The 17,290-nt window shown below is 43.2% G+C and overlaps 1 protein-coding gene across 1 annotated transcript in view; it reads left to right on the plus strand.

The window, feature by feature from the left end:
• The window catches only part of LOC309558976 (UPF0488 protein C8orf33 homolog), a 42,822-nt gene that overhangs the window by 9,380 nt on the left and 16,152 nt on the right, over positions 1–17,290 (plus strand). The window contains exons 3-4 of the mRNA XM_082262083.1: positions 11,322–11,459; positions 15,730–16,358. Coding sequence (XP_082118209.1) covers positions 11,322–11,459; positions 15,730–16,358 — 767 coding nt within the window. The remainder of the gene's footprint in view (positions 1–11,321; positions 11,460–15,729; positions 16,359–17,290) is intronic.

A 17,290-nucleotide genomic window follows, 5' to 3' on the forward strand; every position in this document is an offset into this window, starting at 1 on the left:
AGGGACTTTTTAACCACTTTAAGGCCGGAAGGATTTGCCCACTTAATGACCAGGTCCTATTTTGCGATTCGGCACTGCGTTACTTTAACGGACAATTGCGCGGTCATGCGACGCTATCTTCCCCAACGAAATTTACGTCCTTTTTTCCCCCACAAATACTGCTTTCTGTTGGTGGTATTTGATCACCTGGGCGAGTTTTTATTTTTTGTGCTATAAACAAAAAAAGACAATTTTGAAAAATATATACAGTATATATTTTTCACATTCTGCTATATGACATTCTCAAAAAAAAAAATCAAAAATCTAATTTTTTTTTTTTTTTTTTTTTTTAACATTTTAGGCCAAATTTGTTTTTCGCTACATATTTTTGGTAAAAACAAATCGCAATAAGCGTATTTTGATTGGTTTGCGCAAAAGTTATGGCGTCTACTAACTACGGGAAAGATTTATGCCATTTTTATTTTTTTGCGGGACTGCGACATTGCGGCGGACAGATTGGACCCCTGACCGACATTTTTTTACACTTTTGGGGATACCAGTGACATTATTACAGTAATCCGTGCTAAAAATATGCACTGTTACTGTAATAATGACACTGGCAGGGAGGGGGTTAACACTATGGGTGATCAAGGGGTTAAATGTGAGCCTAGAGGAGTGATTCTAACTTTGGGGGGCATGGCTTGTGAAATGACCAGAGAGACATGTGATCCTATATAGAAGGATCACATGATCTCTATGATCATTTCAGGGAGAAGGACGATCGGCTGTGTTTACAACAGCTGACCGTCCTTCTCTCTCAGTGGGGAACGATCGAGAGTGTCAGGTGGCTATCGGAGCCGCCTGACACACGCATCGGCTTCCCTGCTGACAAGCTATAGTTGGGAAGATACTGGAGAGTTTAACAAAAGATCACATAGATGAGTTCTTGGTGGAAAAAAATATTTTAAGCAACAGACAGCATGGATTCATGAAAGACAGAAGTTGTAAAACTTTGGACAGAGGGGTGGCTGTGGATGTAGTATCCTTGGACTTTGCAAAAGCGTATGACACAGTTCCCCACACACGGCTAATAAGTAAGGTAAAGTCTACAGGCTTGGAAAGATCAGTTTGTAAATGGATAGAAAACTGGCTAAAAGATTGAATTCAGAGAGTAGTGGCTAATGATTCTTACTCTGAATGGTCTAGTGTTGTTAGTGGTGTACCCCAAGGTTCAGTGTTGGGACCTTTTTTTCCTTTTTTTTTTTTTTTTTTTTTAACAGGAGAAATATAAAATACAGTTTAGTGGTAGACAGTCTTCCAAAAGGGCATATGTCATCAGTACAGAAAATCCCAATACTCAAGCATTTACCAGAATATTATACACCATATTCAACAGAACAGAGGATTAATGATACCAGATATCCAAAGTCTCTTCCATACACAATTTTAGATACTTTTTAATATATTTATGAATGATATAGGATCTGGGATTAAAAGTACCATTTCAGTCTTTGCAGATGACACCAAGCTTTGCAGTGGAATAACTTCTTTACAGGATGTCTCCAATTTACAAGCCGACCCCAATGCACTGTTTTAATTGGGCAACTATGTGGCAAATGAGGTTTAATGTTGATAAATGTAAAGTTTTGCACTTGGGGGCTAAGAGTATGCATGCATCATACATACTAAGGGCAGTACAAGTTGGGAAATCAGTGGTGAAGTATCTGGGTGTTCTGGTAGATCCTAAGCTTAATAATCGCATGCAATGACAGGCAGCAGTTTCCAAACCAAAGCGAGCAAAATCCTTTCTTGTATTGAGAGAGATATAATTTTGCCCCTGTACAAATCATTAGTATTCCTCATCTGGAATATGCAGTTCCATTTTGGGTACCAGTTCTCAAAAAAGGATATCAGAGAACTGGAGAAAGTGCAGAGAAGAGCAACCAAGCTGATAAGAGGCATGGAGGAGCTCAGCTATGAGGAAAGATTGGAGGAACTGATTAAGGGGAGTTATGATCAGCAGCATGTACAGGTGCATCTCAACAAATTAGAATATCATCAAAAAGTTAATTTATTTCAGTAATTAATTTCAAAAAGTGAAACTCATATATTTTATATAGATGCATTACACACAGAGTGATATATTTCAAGCATTTCTTTCTTTTCATTTTGATGATAATGGCTTGCAGCTAATGAAAACCCAAAATTCAGTATCTCAGAAATATTACCCAGTATATTACATAAGACCATTAAAAAAAGGATTTTTAATACAGAAGTGTTGGCTTACTGAAAAATATGTCTATGTTCAGTATAGTGTGCACTCAATACTTGGTCAGGGCTCCGGTGCTGATTTGGGGAGCCATGTTATCTGCTGGTGTTGGTCCACTGTGTTTTATCAAGTCCAAAGTCAGTGCAGTCCTCTACCAGGGAATTCTAGAGCACTTCATGCTTCCCTCTGCTGACCAGCTTTATGAAGAAGTTGATTTAATTTTCCAGTAGGACTTGGCACCTCAAAAAAGGAGAAACTTAGTTCAGGGCAATGTTGAAAATTTAGAAAAAGTTATTTAAAAGCTGCTGCCTCCCCAAAAAAACCCATTCCTAGCTGAGAGAAATGTTTTAGTAGTGAAAAGGTGTAGAGTGGGTGGGGCACTGCTTTACATATATTCCTGAGAAATGTACTATGAAACAAAGTGCTGAGTGCTTTAAAAATATAAGGACTCATAGTGGTACATTCAAACTTATAAGATAAATGCAAAACAAGCAACAGAAATAAATTCATAAATGCGTCTGTAAGAGCCCATTCACACTAGCACGACTTACATAGTTACATAGTTACATAGTAGGTGAGGTTGAATAAAGACAATAGTCCATCCAGTTCAACCTGTGTAGGTGTGTGTGGCTGTACTCATCTCACATACCCCTGAATGTTCTGATCCTTGAGATGTAAGTCTAAGAGTCTTTTGAAAGCCACCATACTACCCGCAGAAACCACCTCTTGTGGTAGAGAATTCCACAATCTTGTAGCCCTAACAGTAAAGAACCCCCCACGTTGCCTGAGGTTAAAACGCTTCTCCTCTAATCGCATTGTATGTCCTCGAGTCCTCATGCAATCCCTTCGAATGAACAGCTTTTTTTCTAAGCTGGGATCCCCATTAAGATATTTATAAATTGCTATCATGTCCCCCCTCAGACGTCTCTTCTCCAGGGAGAATAAATCGAGCGATTGTAGACGCTCTTCATAGTCAAGGTCCTCCAATCCCCTAATTAGTTTAGTTGCCCTTCTCTGGACTCTCTCCAGCTCCAACACATCCCTCCTGAGGACTGGCGACCAGAACTGGACAGAATACTCCAGATGCGGTCGGACCAGAGTTTTATAAAGTGGAAGGATTATAGTCTTATTTCTGGAATACATCCTCTGGAATACATCCCTTTCTTTATGCATGCTAATATTCTGCTGGCTTTGGCAGCTGCCGCTTGACATTGCATGCTGTTGCCTTATCTATCATCAACCAAGACTCCCAGATCCTTCTCCATTTTTGATCCCCCCAAGGGTTCCCCTCCTAACGTGTATTGTGTTTTTATGTTTTTAGTCCCCAATTGCAAAACCTTACACTTCTCCACGTTAAACCTCATTTGCCATGTCGTTGCCCACTCTGTAATTTTGTCCAGGTCATTCTGTAGGATATCTGCTTCATGCTGTGCAGTTATTGCCCTGGCCAATTTTGTGTCATCTGCAAAAACTGATAACGCACTACTGATCCCGTCCTCAATGCTGTTTATGAATAAATTGAACAAGGTTGGTCCCAGGACTGAGCCCTGGGGCACCCCGCTTACAACCTCAGACCAGTCTGAGTATGCGCTGTTTATTACCACCCTTTGGACACGCCCTTTAAGCCAATTCCGTATCCAAGAGCAAACTCTGCTGTCGATACCTGCAGACCTTATTTTATAAATTAAGCGCTTGTGGGGAACTGTATCAAACGCCTTAGCGAAATCCAAGTACACCACATCCACTGGTCTCCCCCTATCTAGCGCACAGCTTACCTCCTCGTAGAATGCTAAGAGATTGGTTTGACAAGAACGCCCATTTGTAAACCCGTGCTGATTACTGCGGATGATGTTGTTGTCTTTAGCAAACTCTACGATATAGTCCCTTATCATCCCCTCCAGAAGTTTACATACTATTGATGTCAAACTGACAGGCCTATAATTTCTCGGGATATGCCTCTGGCCCTTTTTGAATATCGGAATCACGTTAGCTTTCTTCCAATCCCCTGGTACATCTCCTGTCCTAATACTGTCAGCAAAGATCAGGAACAGTGGTCTGGATATAACCTTACTGAGTTCCTTGAGTACTCTCGGATGTACGCCATCCGGGCCTGGTGATTTGTTTGTGTTGTTTATCCAGCCTTTCCCTGATTTCACCCTCTGTTAGCCATAGTGGCAAGTCCTGTGTATTACTACTAACCATACAGTCATGGTCAGTGTACCCCTCCGTTTCCTGTGTAAAGACTGACGAGAAAAAAGCATTCAGCACGGTTGCTTTTTCAGTGTCCTCTGTAACCATCCCCCCATCATCGCTAATTATGTGTGCAATATGCTCTGCCCTAGTTTTTTTGCTGTTGATATATTTAAAGAATTTCTTTGGGTTTTTTTTTACTATCCTCTGCTATTTGTCTCTCAAAGTTGATTTTAGCCATTTTGATTTCGTGTTTACTTTTCTTATTTGCCTCCTTGTATTGCTCGAAAGCCAATACAGTGCCCTCTGATTTATATTTCTTGAAGGCCAATTTTTTTCCCCTAATAAGTTTTTTAACGCTACGGTTTAGCCAGCCAGGTTTGGCTTTGTCTCTTCTAAATTTATTTCCCATAGGAATGCACTGCAAGATGCCTTTGCCTAATATGTTCCTAAAGCATTCCCATTTTTCCTCTGTGGTCAGGGATCCCAGGGTTTGGTCCCAGTTTACCCTTTCCATCAATGAGTACAATTTTGGAAAGTTTGCCCTTCTGAAGTTTAGGGTTCTTATGTTCTCCACTTGCCTTGTTATATTGTTATTTATACTAAATGTGATCATCCTGTGATCACTAGAGCCCAGGTTGTCCTGAACTACTACCTCCGAGATTATGTCTGGGTCATTAGTGATCAATAGATCCAGGACTGCATTTTCTCTAGTCGGAGAATCCACCAACTGTGACATGTAATTATCCAGTAAGGTTTCCGTGAATAGGCAGGCCTTCTGTGAGTGTGCAGTCCCCTCTTCCCAGTCAATGTCGGGATAATTGAAGTCCCCCAATATGATGACTGATCCCAATTTTGCCACTTTACTCATTAGTGCTAAGGATTCCAGCTCTACCTCCTCCCCTTGGTTAGGTGGCCTATAGCAAACCCCCACAATTACTTTCCCCTTTTCTCCTTCCCTATGGAGTTCAACCCACACAGATTCTAACTCCATACTCATCCCTTCCGTAATGTCACTCCTTTCTATCACCTTTATATTGTTCTTGACATAGAGACATACCCCTCCCCCTCTTTTTTCTACCCTGTCCTTCCGGTACACCGAATACCCTTGGATATTGGCCAGCCAGTCATGTGAGGGGTCGAACCAAGTCTCTGTTATTCCCACAAGGTCTATGTCCTCCTCATGTACTAATATTTCCAACTCATCCATTTTATTAGCTAGGCTCCTGGCATTAGCATATACCCCTCTTAGTTTTACGGAAGTTGAGCGCAATTGGTGGTTATGTTTATTCCTGTTTGGTCTGAGGTTTTCCCGCACAGACCTACCGATTGGCGTTGTGGACCTACTGTCGCTGCTGACCCTACAACTGCCTTCAGTCCTCTGCTCCCTCCTGACTGAATCTACTTCTGAGCCCTCCCCCCGTCTCCTAGTTTAAAAGCCCCTCCAACTTGGTGGCCATCTTTCTCCCCAAAAGAGCTGTACCGTCCCCATTAAGGTGCAGCCCATCCTTACTAAAGAGCCGGTAGCCGACTGAGAAGTCAGCCCAGTTCTCCAGGAACCCAAACCCCTCCTTCCTACACCAATTCCTCAGCCACTTGTTAAGTTCCCTAATCTCCTTCTGCCTCTCCTGTGTGGCTCGAGGTACAGGCAGTATTTCAGAGAAAACCACCTTGGAGGTCCTTTTCCTCAATCTATTACCTAAGTCCCTGAAATCGTTCTTAAGGATCCTCCACCTACCTTTAACTTTGTCATTAGTGCCCACATGCACCATGACCGCTGGGTCATCCCCAGCCCCCCACATCAATCTGTCTGTCAGATCTGCGATGTGCCGAACTCGGGCGCCCGGTAAACAACATACTGTTCGGTTCACGAGATCTTTTTTACAGATTGCCCTCTCTGTCCTCTTGATAATTGAGTCCCCCACTACCACAACCTTTCTAACCTTTCCTGAGTTACGGCCCCCCTTCTTCCTGGAGCCGTCCCTCCCCTGGCAGCTGGGGGAGGGTGCATGCTCCAGCTCTGCCACCCCTGATTTGATATCCCCCTCAACCTGCAACTCGGCAAATTTGTTAGGGTCTATCAACTCAGGATTGGCCTCCCTGGCACTCCTCCCTCTACCCTTCCTAACAGTCACCCAGCTGCGTACCTCTGCTGCTTGCGTCTCCTCTATTCCTCCCTCCTCTATGCTGGCCCCTGCCAGCGCCTGATAGGTAATGTCCAAGCTCCTTTCCAGGTTGTTGATGCCACGCAGTGTTGCCACTGTGTTCTGTAGGTCCAGGATCTGGTCTACCAGAGCAACAAGTCGCTCACATCTTGCACAGCAGTATTCGCCCTCGATTGGTTCATCAAGGAACGCATACATGCAGCAAGAAGTGCACTGAGTGGCATCCGCAATCCTGTCGGACATTATTACCCACTACTCTATGGGGATGATGTTAACGACCTGCTCTTCCTTACCTACACTACCTCTGTCTCCTCTGGTACTAAACCTGGGGTCCTTACCAGTCGCTAAGATACTCACCAGTCGCAAAGATCCAACAGACGGTAAGATACTCACCAGTCGCAAAGATCCAACAGACGCAAAGATACTCACCAGTCGCAAAGATACTCACCAGTCGCAAGATACTTACCAGTCGCAAAGATACTTACCAGTCGCAAAGATACTTACCAGTCGCAAAGATGCTCACCAGTCGCAAAGATGCTCACCACCAGTCGCAAGATACTTACCAGTCACAAAGATCCACACCAGTCGCAAGATACTCACCAGTCGCAAGTCGCAGAGCACCTCTCAGTCTATAGTAGCCCCTTAGTAACCTGTATTGCTTGTAGTGTTTGTACTTGTATGTAGTTTGTACTTGTAGTCCCCCCACCAGCCCGCCCCCCTACCAGGAGATCAGATTGTTTCCAACTTACGTCCCTCGGTCTCAGTCTGGTCCTTGTCTCCCCTGCACTGGTTCCCTGGTCCGAGGCTCCGAGCTCCTGCTTCCTAGTGCGGCTTCCCCCGCTCTCCTCCGCACGTGCGTCTCCTGCCCCCGGCTGTCCCCCGCACTGGTTCCCTGGTCCGAGGCTCCGAGCTCCTGCCCCCGGCTTCCTAGTGCGGCTTCCCCCGCTCTCCTCCGCACGTGCGGCTCCTCCTCTACACACACACAGCTCTCAGCTCTCCTCGCTGTGTGTCGTTTCCGGTTTCCGGTTTGCAGTTCCGAGTATCACTGCGCGACTTGCGTTGCCCCAGGTTGCCCCAGGTCGCTTGACATAAAAGCAATGTTAATCAATCAGTGCCGTCTTAATTGGCACTACTGAAGTTGCTCTGACTTCAGAAAAGGGTCCTGTACTACTTTGAGGCGACCTGTGATCCGACTTGTCCCATATACTTCAATGGGAGTCGCCTTCTTATCTTAATTGAAGCGACTTGTTATCAGACTTTCCAGGAAGAAGAAAGAGATTAGCCAGGCATTCCTCACATTGCAGCCATGCCTATATGGTGTGTATGTATGTATATATATATATATATATATATATATATATGTAATGGTATATATATTCCATTATCTCTGCTTGGTCTGTGTGAGTGGCACTGGTGGACACAGATAAGTGGCACTGGTGGACACCGATTCATGGCACTGATACGTGGCACTGGTGGACACTGATTCGTGGCACTGATACGTGGCACTGGTGGACACTGATTCGTGGCACTGATACGTGGCACTGGTGGACACTGATTCATGGCACTGATACGTGGCACTGGTGGACACTAATTCGTGGCACTGATACGTGGCACTGGCGGACACTGATTTGTGGCACTGGCGGACACTGATTCATGGCACTGATTTGTGGCACTGATTTGTGGCACTGATATGTGGCACTGGTGGACACTGATTCATGGCACTGATTCGTGGCACTGATTCCTGGCACTGATATGTGGCACTGGCGGGCACTGATTCATGGCACTGATTCATGGCACTGATTCGTGGCACTGATATGTGGCACTGGTGGACACTGATTCGTGGCACTGATACATGGCACTGATACGTGGCACTGGTGGACACTGATTTGTGTCACTGATATGTGGCACTGGTGGACACTGATTCGTGGCACTGATATGTGGCACTGGTGGACACTGATTCGTGGCACTGGTGGACACATACGTGGCACTGGTGGACACTGATACGTGGCACTGGTGGGCAATGAGGAAATGAGTAAAAAAAAAAACAAAAGGGGAATTAGGTCACAACACATCATATTCTGATTGGCCAAACAAGTCACACAAAATAATTCACAAGTCGTGCTGGAGTCGCGGTAAAATCTTTTTCCGTAACAAAGTGTCCAGTGCTCTTTAAAAGTGCTAGGTGCTGTGCAGTTACATACAAAAGTTACTGCATACTATAAAATAAGGTACAATATAATGGGCTCTTTAAGGAGCTGTATATATGCTTAAATGAGTGTATGTAGCTGGTTTTCCACAAGCCATATACGGTGGAGTTCTTTTCTTTATACCTCATTACATATGTAAACACATGAAGAACGATAGCCCATAGTGCAAAAAAGTACAGAACCTTTTTTTATAAAAACATTCAAATGCACTTCCATCAGGCCAGTGTGTTAAACAGCATGAGAAAAACCCGGAAGTCCTGGTGTGTTGCGTTCCACAGACTCCAACCGGAAGTGACGCAAAGACGCTGGTAGCTCTGACCTACGCGTTTTGTCACAATTACGTCATCAGGAGCTATTTTTGTTATATAATTTCTGGTCACAGAAGCATTTATGGATTTATTTCTGTTGCTTGTTTTATGTACAAGTTTGAATGTGCCACTATGAGTCCTTATATTTTTAAGCGCTAAGCCCTTTTTTTCATAGTGAATTTCTCAGCAATATATGTAAAGCAGCGCCCCACCCACTCTACACCATTTAGGGACTTGGCACCTGCCCACACTGCCAAAAGTGCTTTATTGGCCAGCAAACTCGCTTGACCTAAACCCCGTAGAGAATCTGTGGGGTATTGTCAAGGGGAAGATGAGACACCAGACCCAACAATGCAGATGAGCTAAAGGCCACTATCTCAAAGCAACCTTGAACTGGATGGACCTACGCGTTTTGTCACAATTACGTCATCAGGAGCTATTTTTGTTATATAATTTCTGGTCACAGAAGCATTTATGGATTTATTTCTGTTGCTTGTTTTATATACAAGTTTGAATGTGCCACTATGAGTCCTTATATTTTTTAAGCGCTAAGCCCTTTTTTTCATAGTGAATTTCTCATCAATATATGTAAAGCAGCGCCCCACCCACTCTACACCTTTTAGGGACTTGGCACATGCCCACACTGCCAAAAGTGCTTTATTGGCCAGCAAACTCGCTTGACCTAAACCCCGTAGAGAATCTGTGGGGTATTGTCAAGGGGAAGATGAGACACCAGACCCAACAATGCAGATGAGCTAAAGGCCACTATCAAAGCAACCTTGAACTGGATGGACTTGTCTTTTTTCAACCTGACTTAAGCCTCGTACACACGCTACGAATTTCCACCGACCGGTCGTCTGTCTTTTGTCCAGAGTGCGTGTTTGTTGGTTGGAATGTGCTCTAGACTGCACACGAATTTTCCCATACGACAGAATTCTACTTCAGAAGTGATGTCATGTGTTGGATTGCTTTCTATGTGTTCTTTCATCTCTAAGCATGCCTAGTCTTGCTCATAAGATTTTTCCCCATCGAAATCTGTACTAATGAGACGAAAATCGGACGTTTGTTGACGGAGGACAAACATTTTAATGCCTGCACATCAGGATTTTGTCAGCCGAAAAGTCAGAGTCGGCTGTCGAAAAGCACCATACTAACAATCCGAAAATCGGCAGATCGGTCGTCAGACGAAATTTCCAGTCCGAATTTCTTATCGTGTGTACAGGGCTTTACTATGTCACTATGCAAGAAAACCAAACTTTTTTTTTTTTTTTTTTTTTTAATGAGTAAAAAAAATTGTATTTGTCAAAGAATATTTTACAGCAGCAACCAATTCAGCTGTTGGGAGCATGCAATGCTAAATTATTATTTTTATTTTAATATGAAGATTTAGTTCTGCTAAAATTTTCTGTAAACCCAATCACTAAAATGTTAGTATGTTAATGTCACTTTGTATATTTTCGATCTGCAACTTTCATTAAAGTTAAACCTGGCAGTCCTGCCATGAGGGTCCTTGTTTAGGCACTTGCTGTTATGGGCTGCCAATGCTCTGTCTTCCATTTGTGATCCTGGGTTGTTGCCCTGTCATGTGCATCCCTAATGGGATCTTCAAGCCACCATACTGACACATACTTGGTCTACATGGCACCATCGTGAGACAAAAATAATCAAAATATCCTAAATTAAAAAAAGCTAATTTACCTCTGTAAGGTTTTTATTGCCTTCAGTGTTCCTGCTGGGGAGGTTTAGCCTCTTTTTGGGGAACCTGGGGACCACTGTGGAAAAATCCTATAAAAGCAGAACAGAAATAGAGGGGAACACTTCTAATGGGGCACCTTTTTGTTCAACTACAAAAGGATTTCTCATCACCTTCAAGAGATTTCCTCTCGCTTCCTGTTTTGTGTGTGTGTGTGTGTATGTATGTGTGTATGTATGTATGTATGTGTGTATATATATATATATATATATATATAATGTATGTAGTGAAAGTGGGTATGTTTTTGTTTTTGTGGCAGACAAAAGTGGCAACATTTTAAATAATATGTAGGTTCAATGCACAGCAAAATCATGAAAAGTGGGGAAGGTAAGTAAATTGACTGAGAGAAATGAAGACTACACCATAAATATGTTACTGCTGGGAAAATTTGCAGACAAGCTGACATATGCTTTTTCCTCCTAAAGATGGTTTGTAATTTATTTTCAATAGAACAAGATACTCAAAGGATACTGCGGGTCCTGCGTTCTCGGAAATCCCCCTTTGTAAAGAAAAGGCAGGTCATGAATCAAGTTTTTGGAAACTACCGTCAAAAAATGTCAGAGGAGAGAAAACAAAAAGAAAAAGCAGGTTTGCATTTTTTTAATAGCTGAGAATGGAGAAATATTCCTCCTATGTAGAGATTCGGGATGAGCTTGAGTGTCCTCCAAAAGTCTCTCTAACCTGAACTCAGAAAATAAACCTTTTGGTATTCCATTGATCTGTGGCCTGGGTCACTCCTCACCCCCAAATCACATGAGGATTGACCTAGCCAATGTCTTGGGGTACACAAAGGTGGGAATTCAGAGTTCTGGTCAAAGAGGAGGGTGCCCAGCTCATCTCTTAGAGAGATCCAGAAAAGTGGCCATTATGTCTTGTCTATGGTTGAAGGGATAATACTGGGAAAGATCACACTGATCCATTGATCTTTACTTTCACAGCATTCTTCCAAATCATTATTATTCATGCTCTGGGTCAACATTACACTTTTCATGTAATGAGTACTTTTATGACCTGGCTCACACTACTCCGACTTGGGACGCGACTTGTGCGACCTCAAGTCGCCCCAAGTCGTTTGTCATTACAAATTCAATGTAAATGAATGAGAGCCATCTTAATATGCACTACTGAATTCGCTCCGACTTCAGAAAAGGTTCCTGTACTACTTCAAGGCGACCTCTATCCGACTTGTGCACATAGACTTCAATTGGAGTCGCCTCTAATGCCTCGTACACACGCAACGATTATCGGCCGACCAATTGTCCGACTTTTGTCCAGAGTTGTGTTGTGTTGGTTGGAATGTGCCTAGACTGCACACAAATTTTCTCGGCCAACAAAAATCTACTTCAGAAGTGATGTCATGTGCTGGTTTACTTTCCGTGTGTTTTTTCTTCTCTGAGCATGCCCAGTCTTGCTCATCAGATTTTTGTCTGCCGAAATCTGTACTGACTGACGGAAAATCGGCCGTTGTGTTGACGGCCAACAAAAATTTTATAGCCTGCACACCAGATTTTTTTCAGCCGAAAAGTCGGAGTCGGTTGTCAGAAACATCATACTAACAAGCCAAAAATCGGCCGATCGGACGTTGGCCGAAAATTCCTGGCCAATAATTGATGCGTGTGTACGAGGCATAAGTCGGATGCTTATCTATTTTCAAGCGACTATGATCAGACTTTCCAGGAAGAAGAAAAAGATTACCCAGGCATTCCCCACAGACAAAGTCGCCTATCATTTAAGTCTCTTCAAAGTCACGCTAAAGTCGCGCTAAAAAGTCGCTTCTTCATGGGGCGACTTTCTGGTCATGGTAGTGTGAACCGGCTCTAAAAAAAAAACTGAAGGTAACATTGTGGAAAAAAAAAGTTTTTTCTTTGAATACAATTTGTAGTCTTTTCAGTGTTTTTGTAGGGGTGAATGAATGTCAGTCTGAACAAATGTTTATTTGGTGCCCTTTGTGTATTTTTTCTCGATCTTTCCAATAATCTGGCATAAAAACATTTCGGCATTTTACCCCTCTGCAGGAACTTTAGCAATAAAGACTTTTTTTTCTGCTCTCTCTTCTAGTGCAGGGTGATTGGTCTTGTATTCAGTCCTGTAGTTTTCTGTCATCAGCCTATAAATGGACCTCCCAGCTACCCATAGAGTCTTGCTCTCTGCACAGAGTATGTATAGGACAGTGATGATGTCACTCCTAGTTTTACTAAGTATTATGCGATTCTCCAAAAGTATTTGGTGCACAAAAAGTGGATTCAAATCCTTTGTGTCTGTTGAGGAATAGTGTTTGGCCCTGGAGTTTAGATTTAAATAAATGTAAAAAAAAAAAAAAAACAGCCATTAACCACTTGCCGACTGCTCACAGTACATTTAATGCGGCAGTCAGCCCCTCACAGGCAGAGCAACGTAGTACTACATCGCTAGCCTGTGAGGGCTCTGGGGAGCGAGCGCGCGGTCACGGAACCCCCCCCCCCCCCGCGCGTGTGACCTCAGCGATCGTCGGTGGAGAGGGAGAAAGGCAGGCGGCTAATATAAACAAGCCGCCTGTCATTCTCCCCGGTGTAGAAACAGTGACTATACGGTTCTACTATGTAGGACCGTTGATTACTGTTCCAACACCTCAAGCCACAGCCAATCACAGTTAGAATCACGCCCCTAGGGACACACATAACCCCTCCCTCTCAAAAAAAAGTTAACCCCTTCACTGCCAGTGTAATTTTACAGTAACAGTGCATATTTATAGCACTGATTACTGTAGAAATGTCACTGGTAACCCCAAAAGTGTAAAAAATGTCAGTCAAGGGTCCGATCTGTCCGCCGCAATGTCGCAGTACCGCAAAAAAAATCGCAGATCGCCGCCATTACGCGTTAAAAAAAAACAACAAAAATTACAAAAATCTTTCCCTTTGTTAGTAAACGCGATAACTTTTGCGCAAACCAATCAAAATATGCTTTTTGCGTTTTTTTTTTTTTTTTTTTTTTTTTACCAAACATATGTAGCATAAAACAAATTGGCCGAAAATGTTAAAATTTTGATTTTTACATTTTTTTGTGGGGAATTTCATATAAAAAAATGTGAAAAATATTGTTATTTTTGCAAAATTGTCGCTCTTCTTTTTTTGTTTATAGCGCGTGATCAAAAAATTGCACAGGTGATCAAATACCACCAAAAGAAAGCTCTGTTTGTGGGAAAAAAAGGACGTCAAATTCGTTTAGGTACAGCGTCGCATGACCGCGCAATTGTCCGTTAAAGTCACGCAGTGCCGAATCGCAAAATAGGCCCTGGTCGGAATGGGGGAAAAATCTTCCGGGGCTTAAAGCGGAGTTCCGGGCACAAAAACGATATTTTTTTTTGTGCCCCTCCGCTAAGTATGCCTCACCTGAAAAGGAATTGGATAATTATTATTTTTTTTTTTTGTTTACTTACCTTGCAATTGAAGATCGAAGATACTCACCTCAGAGTACTTCCTCCCTCGGAGCCGCGGCTCACCCCGTCACTTCCTGGCTTGCTATGATTCCTGGGAGCTGAACGTCATCGCTCCCAGGAATCAATGCGAAGGCACCGGCCCCGCTCGTCATTTCCGGGCGACGCCGCATTCCCCTGCTAAACAGCTTCTGGGCATGCCCAGAAGCTGTGGAGGAATGCAGCGCCGCGCCGGAAGTGACGAGAGGGGCCGGTGCGGCGTATTCTGGGAGAAGAAGACGCGGAAGAAATTTTATAAGTAAGTATTTCTTCTAAAAGGTAAGTGCGAACCGGGACAGATCAGAGGCTAGCCATTGTGGAATGTGCTAGCCCTGACTGTCCCGGGGGTATGTTTATTGAAAAATGACATCTGTGCCCGGAACTCCGCTTTAAGTGGTTAATAGTTTGTAAGGATGTCTGACATAGAGGCAACAAAGAAGAGTGTTGGAAGGAGCTCAGGTAAAGCTCAGGTAGAGTGTTGGTAGATCGGGCTCAGGTAAATATACGGGGGTGGGGGAGTGGTGGGGGGATTCTGCCTTTACAACCACTTTAAGGGGGGGACTATATACACCCCTTGACTCTGATACATTATGACAATTATGCAGTACAGATAATTCAGATATACAGTAAATCTTTTTCTGCCTATTTGTCCTGGGTTAGTAAAAAAAAGGGTCAGCATGACTGCCAGGTAATAAGTAATTGCAGAATCGGAGTCAATAACTGAAGCCTCAGTATTTTTCTCAGGTAAAATTTCCTCAATTACCTCATAGTCTCTGAACTATCAGTGCACAGATACGTGTTACTAGTTCTCAGGTGGAACCTAAATCTCAGCACTTGGTACTGTGCCCGAGAGGCTAATAGATTACAGTTGTCAGGTGGTTAAAGAATGTTTGGTGCTCCATGTATTTTTGACTCTTAAGCCTCGTACACAGGCAATGATTATCAGCCAACCGATCGTCCGACTTTTGTCCAGAGTTGTGTTTTGTTGGTTGGAATGTTTACTTTCCGTGTGTTTTTTCTTCTCTGAGCATGCCCAATCTTGCTCATCAGATTTTTGTCTGCCGAAATCTGTACTGACTGACGAAGAATCGGCCGTTCTGTTGACGGCCAACAAAAATTTTATAGCATGCACACCAGATTTTGTTCGGCCGAAAAGTCGGAGTCGGTTGTCGGAAGCATCATACTAACAAGCCGAAAATCGGCCGATCGGACGTTGGCCCGAAAATTCACGGCCAACTATCGTTGCGTGTGTACGAGGCATAAGCAAGGGTTTTTAATGATAATTATAAGATTCACCCTGTTTCATTTGGTTCCCTCTCACTGATTTATGTCTCTGGTGGTGTTTTTTAACCTTTTTGGGGTACATTGTCAATCTTTTAACTGTTTTATGTTTCTTTTATGCCAAAGCATCTCCTTCAGTTCAGATTCAAGAAGTGACCCATCCAAATTCTCGCAGTGTGGCCTACAGAAAGTGCCCCAGAGACGGTCAGTGCAGCAGCACACCTTGGTTCACACCATCTGACAATAGCTTTAGCTTCAATTTCTGCCCAGAACAAACTAATGACATTGAAGGAGCTGGGCCAGAGAATACGGAGGACAGCCAAGCCATGTGTGGGCAAACTGAAGTCAACAGCAAAAGCAACATGTTGTGCAGTGAGGAAGGGTCAGGCTTCACCTTCAGTTTCCAGATCCCAGAGGATACAGCATCTTCATCTCCAAACTGTGAAGGTCACGTGTCTACTGCAGACACTTCAACTGACCAGCCCAACAATAATCATTCATTGTCGGCGGTCAGAAATGTAGCAGAGTCACTAGAAACATCATCGCAAAGTGTCTCTAGTTTGGAAGATGCTTCGGGGCTATTGGTCAATCAGAACTTAACGCTGGAAGCTGCTTTACAAAGTTTAACTGACTCTTCAAAGAAAAAGAAGAAGAAAAAGGCTCAGAAAAAGAATAATTGTGCCCAGGCAGAGAAGAAGGTGGAGGAACACAAAGCAGACGCAAAGAAATCACCTCCAGCTGAGGAAGATGGTCAGGTAAGATGATTCACAGGCGTTGGTATTGAAAAAGGACATTGCATGTTTGATAAGGATTTAAAATGTAGTTTTAAAAGATTACCCAGCCGCTTGCACTGCAGTAGTGATTTAAAATTATTGCAGCAGTGAGTGGCGCACTACTGCAGCAGTAGTCCACTGACTCCAATCCACTGTCTAGCTTTATTTCTAGCAATTTTGCACTGACTGCAGCGCAGCGCACTTAGTGCCAAACTAGTAGAAAAAAAGCTAGACAGTGGAATGGATTGGAGTGGAGTGGAAACTAGTACTATACTACTACACTTTCAATACTCCCAGTTAAGTAGAACAATATTATAGTGTAGAAAGCATAACATTTCAGCATGTTCAAAAGTTAAACGGCTTCTTTTTTCTTTCATAAATTGCTGCCACTTCACGAAAAACACACTCACTTGGTACTGAGGAAGGAGATGCAGAAAGGTATCTTCTAGCATGAGAAGCAAGTCTTTTGTAGCGTACCTCATTTTCTTTCCGCCACTGAAGAGGATAACCACTTCTTCTGTCAATTACTGGTTCCTTCAAATAGAGATTAAATTCATCATCCAGGCTCATTATTGCAGATTCAGAAGAATCCTGCATGAGGCCCCAATAAAACCCTGAACATGGCATCTATTTGACCACAATGAAGTTTCTCTTCTGTCCGTTGTCTTTTTGGACATTTTTCTCTTTTTGAAGCATCCTGCTCTTTCACATTAGAAACCTGCTCTTCTTGACTTTTATTTTCGGCAGGAACCTCCTGCACCTCCTGTTGAATATCCTCTGTCAGCCATTGTTTTGCCTTGGCCAATACATCATCAGAAGAGAAAGGATGGTCCTTGTATCGAGGATCCAAAAGACATGCAAGCACAACATTGTTATTCTCTTCATGCTTTTCAAAACGTTTGGCGAGGCTGTCC

Source organism: Pelophylax lessonae (genome assembly GCF_965119305.1).
Source record: "Pelophylax lessonae genome assembly, chromosome: 6".
In the NCBI taxonomy this organism is placed as follows: Eukaryota; Metazoa; Chordata; class Amphibia; order Anura; family Ranidae; genus Pelophylax; species Pelophylax lessonae.